At 35.5% G+C, this 9,041-nt stretch overlaps 1 protein-coding gene across 1 annotated transcript; it reads left to right on the forward strand.

Moving 5' to 3' along the window:
- The first annotated feature begins 5,604 nt into the window (after positions 1-5,604).
- LOC149528769 (putative UDP-rhamnose:rhamnosyltransferase 1) lies at positions 5,605-7,471 on the forward strand. Its single transcript, XM_089809589.1, has one exon. The coding sequence runs from the start codon at positions 5,734-5,736 to the stop codon at positions 7,117-7,119; it is 1,386 nt and encodes a 461-aa protein (XP_089665715.1). The 5' UTR covers positions 5,605-5,733; the 3' UTR covers positions 7,120-7,471.
- Positions 7,472-9,041: the final 1,570 nt, after the last annotated feature.

Genomic DNA, 9,041 nt, shown 5'->3' on the forward strand with positions numbered 1-9,041 from the left:
ACACCCATAAGAAAAAGAATATAGATGAGCTTGACAACAAAAAAGAGAGGAGAAGCTCATGCCGATGGCTGCCATGGAATGTGTCTTTCTTTGCCGCACAGGGTACTAAACAACAAACAGTGTGGAATTATGCTTCGGCAAGGCCAGTTATGAGCTACAACAGTATAGTAAGAAAATAATATGTTTTTCTATTAGGGTTTGCAAATGCAAATGTCATGCTTAGGTGAGAACTAGAGTTTGTGACCAAAGTTCCTTAAGGAGTATGCCTATCACAATAGGCTTCATTACTAGGAAGTTCATAGATTACTAGAAGCATTTTTACTATTGGGATAGTACCAATCCTTCCATTTTATGCTCTCATGGTTTTTGTACCACATTCAGAATTGAATCTGACTCCAATCACTATAAAATGCTCTGATGGCTTGTTGTTGGCTCTTTCTTGCTTGCCTAGACCAGTGGTTGGAGATTGGGTAATAGTAGAGAGGTTTGGATGATGAAGGGAGCACGTCAAGGTCAATAAGCCAGCATCAATCCATAGGTACCCTTTCTCATTACCAAAAATCATTAAATACTTGTTTGACATTTTAATTTGTAGGTGTAAATATGCAAGTGTTGTGGTTGCCTATTGTTTTGTTACTATTCTTGTATGTGAACTATTTTACCATAGCCGATATATGAAATAATTTCCATAGCCGTTGTGTGTGAAATGCTTACTATGGTTGATGTTGTCAAATCATATAGAAGAGGGGATTAGGTTATGATCTTTGGTAGGAGTGCTTTTGTTGGAAACGATAGTTTCTTTGAAGCTGTGCCAATTAATTTTCTAAATCTTTATTAGATTGGTTAGGAATGACACCCTTGTCTCTTTAGGGGTCTTGGCACCATGTTGTATCGTGTTCCTTTTTAATTTCTTGCATTGGCTATCTGTGTTAATTAATGCCATCCATGACCAAAATGGGAGTAGCATGTAAAATGCCTTGAAGCTGATGGATAGATGAGATACCATGTACTCATATGGGATTACGTATAACAGATTAATTTGAACCTTTTTATAGTTTTCAATAGTGTGGAACGGTTATGAATTAGATAGTAAATTTTATCAAACACTCTATTGGCTAAGCATCATCCCAATCAAAGAAGAAATTTGTACTTAGATCACCACAATACAACATTTGAAATAGAGTACTAGAGTCCTCTGTATAGGTTCATAGGGAACTAATAGACAAGCAAGTGGTACATAATTGAATAACCTATTTTGAACTGTTCTAATCATATTAAGTTGTTAAAGTTAGGACAAATATGAGAATGTTCACAGTTAGTCAAATTAACTACATCATGAGGAATTAGGGTTGAGCATGGACACCCAACCCCACTTTAAATTGACATTTTCACATTTTCTCAGAAATATTGTAACTATATTTATAAGAGAATCACTGTTAGATGGTTGCTTATGCTCAGTTGTAAAGGAAATGCTATTAGAGGATATTGTAATACATTTCATGGTTGCTATGTTAAGTTGTTTCAATATAAATTTCAAATGGATAGTTAATAGATAATTTGTTTAGTAATGCAAATCCTCTCAATAATTAAGCATTGCCAACTTGATTGTTATCTGTAACTATGGAAGATTTATAAAATAGAACTATATAGGACATTTCAAGAAGAGTTCTATTTAATATTTATATATTGTATTCAAGAGTTATGGAATCAATTGATACTATGTGCAAGAAAACTCTATTTATAGATTACTAATCCATTGAGTCAATTAGTTATGAGAATTCCATTGTTCTTTGTTTATTTGACAGATGCTTGTATCATTGACAATAGGAAGTGATGTCCTTAAAATGTTACTTGAAGTTGAAGTATCTATTCATCTCAAAAATTGAATACCTATAATTGAATCATGTACATTAGATGATGTATGATGTGTAGGTTTAAGTCATTGGATAAATGTCATGGTCTCACATGTATTGATAGATTAACTAGTGTTAACCTTTGAGTATGGTGTTCAATTCCATGATGGTTGATAAAGATGTAAAGTGTTTATATGATGGCCTAAATGGCATGTTGATGATGTCACATTATGAATTGTTTATGATGCTTACCTTACATGTTTGACATGCATATATGATGGTTGTGATAATAAGTTAGAGAGATACTAGCCTAATATGTGATTTTGTGAGTGACTCTGTAGTATAATAGCTAGAATAAGACTCTTGTTACTACACAATTCCATTACCTTTCTCTTAGTTTTTCTTGTTTAGTCTTCCTCTATGCCTGGCTAGGTATCTTTCATGTTAGGAAAGATTGCAGGGAAGCTTAACAACTTTGTGGTAGGGTGGTAAAGCACTCCTACAATATTCTTGCCCTTGCGTTCTTAGATAGGTTTATTGAGACTAATGATTGTTATCTGTAACTATGGAAGATTTATAAAATAAAACTATTTAGGACACTTCAAGAAGAGTTCTATTTAATATTTGTGAATTGTATTCGAGAGTTATGGAATCAATCAAAACTATGTGCAAGAAAACTCTATTTACAAATTACTAATCCATTGAGTCAATTAGTTATGAGAATTCCATTGTTCTTTGTTTATGCGAGAGATGTTTGTATGATTGACAATAGGAAGTGATGTCCTTCAAATGTTACTTGAAGTTGAATTATCTATTCATCTTAAACATTGAATACATATAATTGAATCATGTACATTAGATGATGTATGATGTGTAGGTTTAAGTCATTGGATAAATGTCATGGTCTCACGTTTATTTATAGATTAACTACTGTTAACCTTTGAGTATGGTGTTCAATTTCATGATGGTTGATAAAGACGTAAAGTGTTTATATGGTGGTCTAAATGGCATGTTGACGTTGTCACATTATGAATTTTTTATGATGCTTATCTTACATGTTTCACATGCATATATGATGGTTATGATGTGAATTGGAATTAAGGATAAATACATTAATAAGGTAGATGGATACTGGCCTAATATGTGATTTTGTGAGTGACTCTGTAGTATAATAGCTAGAATAAGACTCTTGTTACTAAACAATTCCATTACCTTTCTCTTAGTTTTTCTTGTTCTAGTCTTCGTCTATCTTGGGTTGGGTATTTTTCATGTTAGGAAAGATTCTAGGGAAGCTTAACAACTTCGTGGTAGGGTGGTAAAGCACTCCTACAATATTCTTGCCCTTGTGTTCTTAGATAGGTTTTGGAGCTGAAATCAACTTGGTCATCATGGTTAGACTATTTGGTATCTAGTATCTGGTATTGGTAATCTAGTAATGAAATTATGGTTTCTTTTAAACTTGAGTATATATCAATATGTATCATTTTAGTTAAAGTTAGTGATAGTTAATCATCTAGTGTTGACTAGTCAAAATTCAAAGGACTTTGACTCTTGTTGAATTTTTCACATCTTATGGAAACTGTTGATGTGGCATTGGTTTTGCAGGGGCAATCTTTACATCATGGTTTTGTCAATAAAAATGATCTTTGATTTTATGTATCATGAATATGATCTTATGATCTAGGAGGGACTAAACTTAGATAGTTTTTATAATTTTGTTAGTCTCTCTCCATCCCTTGCCATTTATTAACATAGAAATTAATCCTACCTTTATTAATATAGAATTGATGAAGTGATTAGGAAGGTTGTTTTCTCTATGTGACATTTGAATATTTGGCTTAGTTGTTGTATTGTTGGAGGTAGGGCTTGCTCCCTGTTGTCGTTCATGAATTTACTATTGCTTCTGCTCATTTTGAGTGAAGTGTAGCTTTTTTTTCATTTAAGGATTATACAAGTAAAATTTTGATTTTATTCTAATTATGTCATTTCAATTATTATTCATAAATTATATCAATCTCCACTCATTTCCATTTATCTATATTTATCTACAATTTAGTGCTTCATGTGAGTTATGCATTTGGAATAAAGTCTTATTTGATTTTATTATAATTATAATTCAATCCAAACTCTCTAGTGTGTTCATTTATGTGAGAAAGTGTTAAGATTGATAAACAAGTATTCAACATGTTATTAGTATCTATTTAAAGGAACTCTTTATGATGTTGCAAAAGTAGCATAGCCTTTTTCGTATTGCAAACAAAACAAAGTCCATGTCTTGCCATCAAAGACACATCTACTTAAATTAGTGTAATTTAAAATTTTGGTTTTCATATCATAAGGATGTGGAATTTTCTTTCTTATATATAATCTACTTTGTGTCGTATGTTTTATTTAATAGTATGATGAAAAATTATATATGGGAGCCAAATTAAGAGAATAATATGACATCGTGATTAAGTTCACTATGCTTTCTTTAGAGGTATGGTAATTTCTATTTAAGAGCATGTTGTTGTTCTAGTTGGAAAGTAAGAATTTAATGTTTAGATTGAGCAAAGTGTTTAATTAACTTATGTGGTATAAAGTTAGATCTATAGGATATTTATTGTTTTGTTCCTTTGGAATTGTTTTCTTAGACTTATAGGATTTTTAGATGCATCTCTGTTCCAGTCAATTCATTATTTTCACCCTTTTGGCATATTGTCTAGATACCCATTGATTACACTAATGACTAAATCCTACTTTTAAAGTGTTAAATAGTCAATGTTGACTTACTTTTCCAACATCAATTTTCCTTAGTGTATGATTCTCAACATTGACCCTAAATCTAGGGTCTATATAGTTCGTTGCTATGTGATTGCTATATAGCCACCATCACAATTTACGCATCTCATCGGGTAGCTTGTTTATAGGCCAACACCCATCAATTAATGCACCAAAAGGGTCAAGTTTGGAAATGTTTGAATGTAGAGATGTTGTATCCGTGGAAAACTCATATGTTTGCAAGGGTTTTTACTTTTCCTAGCATACAATGTAAGGGTCTACATGGACAAGACAAATTTATTATTTTGCTCGACATGGCACTCCACTTGGACCCTTGAAGTTAGATTGTGCACATATTTGCATCTCTTCCCTATAGCTTTTAATAATGACTTGATGTGAACTTTGCAAGTGTACTCTAAACTTCCTTAATGAACTACACTGTTGTTAATAATGAATTGGTGTGAAATTTGCACTTGCACTTCAGTTTTTTTCTACGAAATATGATTTTTAATAATACTTTGATGGAACACACTTCAATTTATCTAGTAATAAAATATACTAATAGATGATAATTTAATGTTGTATTAAATATTGTAGTTAAAGAAGTCTAACAAATATTATGTTATATACAATAAGACATTTGATAGACTAAGATATTCATTTCATTTCAACTATCTACCATTCAAATTTATGAAGAACATATACAACATAATTATTAAGTACAAAGACTATCTACCATTCCATCTAAAAATAACATAGGCCACAAAAACTTGTAGTACAATAATTAAAGATACAACAAAACCTATGTAGACAAAAATTGATGACAGATTGATTTAAAATCTGATACTTATCATCACACGAGAAAAATACAACATTGCTAATATAATATTTTCTAATTAGTCATAGAAATAGCTCTCTCAATGCTAATAAAATTGATTTAAAATCTGATACTTATCACACTTGAAGAATACAACATTGCTAATATAATATTTTCTAATTAGTCATAGAAATGGCTCTCTCAATGCTAATAAAATTAAAATGCTCGTCAAAGCTCTTCTATCCTTAAAAGGAGGCTTGGCAACCGATTGGCTACTACAAATATAGCTTACACTTACAGAGAATGGCGGATCATCGGCAGCTTCATGTGGTGCTGTTCCCTTGGCTTGCACACGGCCATATAACTCCCTTCCTAGAGCTCGCCAAGAGCCTCCTCACATATGGCCTCAGAATTTCCTTTGTCTCCACTCCGCTCAACATTGCACGGATCAGAAACCAAATATCGCCTGGAATTGAGGCGGTGGAGCTCCCATTGCCATCAGTTGACGGCCTGCCGGTAGGCATTGAATCAACGGCAGGTTTATCGGAGATGGGAAGAACAGACTTAGTACCGCTACTCTTCCAAGCCGTAGATCTTTGCGAGCAGCCCTTCGGAGAGCTACTGAAACTGCTTTCCCCAGATTTTGTCATACATGATGCGTTGATGTGCCGGATTCCTCGGGTTGCCGACAAAATGGGCGTTCCCAGTGTAAATTTCAGAGTGGTAAGCTTGGCCGCCATAAGTTTCATAGCAGGGAAGCTCAGGGACGGACTGCCCGAAATCCTGACGGCCGACGATCTCACTGTACCACCACTCGGATTTCCCTCATCGGTGGTCTGCCATCGACTCTTTGATGCGCAGAATGTGCTGCCGTTATATCAAAACAAGAAGAGTGGCCACACCCGGCTCATGGACCGCCTTTCCATTTCTATTGAGGAAAGCTGGGCAACGGCTTGCAATAGTTGCCTCGAGTTGGAAGGCAAATTTGTGGACTATTTTCAAACAAGTACCGGGAGAGTCATGTTTCCTGTGGGTATTTTTACCCCCATCCTTCTACCCCGGTCTCCTGCGGAGCCTTGTTTGGCCTGGCTGGACAAGCAGCCCGCTCGTTCTGTGGTTTTTGTGTCCTTCGGTAGTGAATGTGTTCTCACCGCCCAACAGCTCACTGCTCTTCTCTTGGGTTTGGAGGAAAGTGATATTCCATTCCTGTGCGTTCTTCTTGGCAGATTGGCGGCTGAGCTGCAGCAAGTCTTTGAAGATTGTACTCCTCATGGAAGAGGACTTCTGGTGACAGAGTGGGCGCCTCAAATGCACATCTTGAACCATCTTTCGACTGGAGCTTTTCTATCTCATTGTGGGTGGAATTCCGTGACAGAAGGGCTGAGATTTGGAGTGCCTTTTGTTGCTCTACCAATCCAGTACGAGCAGGGTTTAACTGCTCGGTTCATTTCTGAGGAGCTGAAGATGGGAGTGGAGGTGACAAGAAATGAGGAGGATGGATATTTCAGTAAGGATGACATAGCTAGGGCTGTACGAGCTGTGATGGTGGAGGAAGAAGGCGAACGGATTAGGTCTAATGTAGAGGAAGTTAGTAAGGTTCTGACCAGAAATGATGGCCAGGTCCACCAGACAAACATCCAAAACTTTGTCACTGCGCTTAAGGAGAAAGCCTCCAGCAAACGGTTGTGACACGTTTCTTTAGTTTAAACTTGTTTTCTATTTTATGATTTAGTCTACGTTTTAGCCAATAACTTCATGTTTTGTGCAGGCAGAATTGTAATAATAATTGTTTACTATGCTTAGTACTTGAGCATTTAATGTAATTTAGTGCTCAGTTGTTGAGCATTTAACGTAATTTCTATAAATATTTAGAAGACTCTAGATTAACTGTTCTTCATCTTCCTAAACTCTACAGAATTCTCTAGAGGCTGCATAGATCTATAAATACATCAGCCTTCACTCACATATGTATGGAACAATTGCAGGCTTTAGTGTGCATCTCTGCTATATCTAATATAGTTTCTACTGATCTGTGCTGCTCTGTTTTGCCCTGTTTTTGCTGCCATAGTATGTTTTATCTCACTCTTTGCTCATTTCAATAAGCAGCCGGCAGACAGATGAGGTTCCATTTATTTTTATTCTTCTATACCAGTATTTACGCTTGTATTATTAGTTCTATTAGTTCCTGCATACCGCAGAGGACTATTGGAATCAATGCTAATAACGATTTATTTGAACCAATCAGCTTTCAAGATTCTTTTCCAAGACTGTTTGAGTTGGTAATTTTTAGTGCTCTAAAATATTTAAATAATTCTTTATATTTGTATTTCTATTGGCTAAAGATAATGAAAAAAGGTATTTTAAAACTTTATTTAGCAAACAAAAATCATTTTATTATCTATGGTACAAAACCATTAAATTAGCTTAATTAAGAAGTTGTTCGCTACTTCATCTTGTCTAAACCTAATAAGAAAGCCTTCAAAAGACTTTTTAATAACTCCCAGTCTGTAGAACTTCACAATTTACAGGTCACTAACTATATTTCAGCTAGAGGAAGAATCTTAACCATAGGGAAGACACTTTCCCAGCAAATTTCTTCTGTGCACTTATATAAATATATGTTTTTGCCTATTCTCATCTCAATCAATCTGATCCGATCTACAATTTTTGCCAGAGATATAATTCACCAAGGAACAAAAAAAAGTCATTTTAGAAAGTTTTATAGTAGCTTTTGAAATTGCATGGTGGGGATTGCCGGCAGATGACCGTTGCTTGGCGTGGCTTCATTTGCAGAAAGCCCGTTCTGTTGTGGTGGCCTCCTTCGGCAGCGAATGCATTCTCACCAAACAAGATCTGGCTGCCTTGGCTCTGGGCTTAGAAGACAGCGGGCTTTCATTTCTGCTTATTCTTCTCCACCAGATGGCCGATGAGTTCCCCCACGGCTTTGTTGAGCGCACGCAAGGAAGGGGGCGCCCCAGTCGCACATTCTGGCCCATTCTTCTGCTGGAGCATTTCTCAGTCATTGCGGGTGGACATCGGTGAGTGAAGGATTGAGGTTTAGTGTACCCTTTGTAGGTCTTCCATTGCAGCACGATCAAGGCATAAATGCTAAGCTCATCGTCCACGAACTCAAGTTGGGGGTGGAGGTCAGGAGGAGGATGGTTCTTTTTCCGAGGAGGATGTCGGTAAAGCGATTCGGATATTAATGGTGGAAGAGGAAGGAAGACAGATCAGATCTCGCGTTCAAGAAATTGGTGGAGTATTGACCAGAAACAATTGCGAAATCTATCGCTCAAACGTCCAGAATTTCGTTTCTCTCATCAAACAAAAGGCGCCCTCCAAATAGGCATTTCACTAGTACCAGCACTGCAGTGATCAAATCGTGTGATAGCATAAGCATTTACGCTTGTATCAATTAGTTTGATACTACATGTTTTTAAGTTCTTAAAGGTATTCATTTCATCCGAACTATCATCGTTGTTGTTGTTCAGACATTTGTATTTTTTCACATATTAAATTACTAGTGTAAGTCTTGATTATACTTTTTAGGCTTTGTTCAGATATTTTTCAGTCTGATTGTTTTGTTTTCATATTGAACAAAAATTACAGGT

The sequence above is a fragment of the Cupressus sempervirens genome, chromosome 11 (genome assembly GCF_028749045.1).
Source record: "Cupressus sempervirens isolate cs-2001-9-10 chromosome 11, ASM2874904v1, whole genome shotgun sequence".
Lineage (NCBI taxonomy): Eukaryota > Viridiplantae > Streptophyta > Pinopsida > Cupressales > Cupressaceae > Cupressus > Cupressus sempervirens.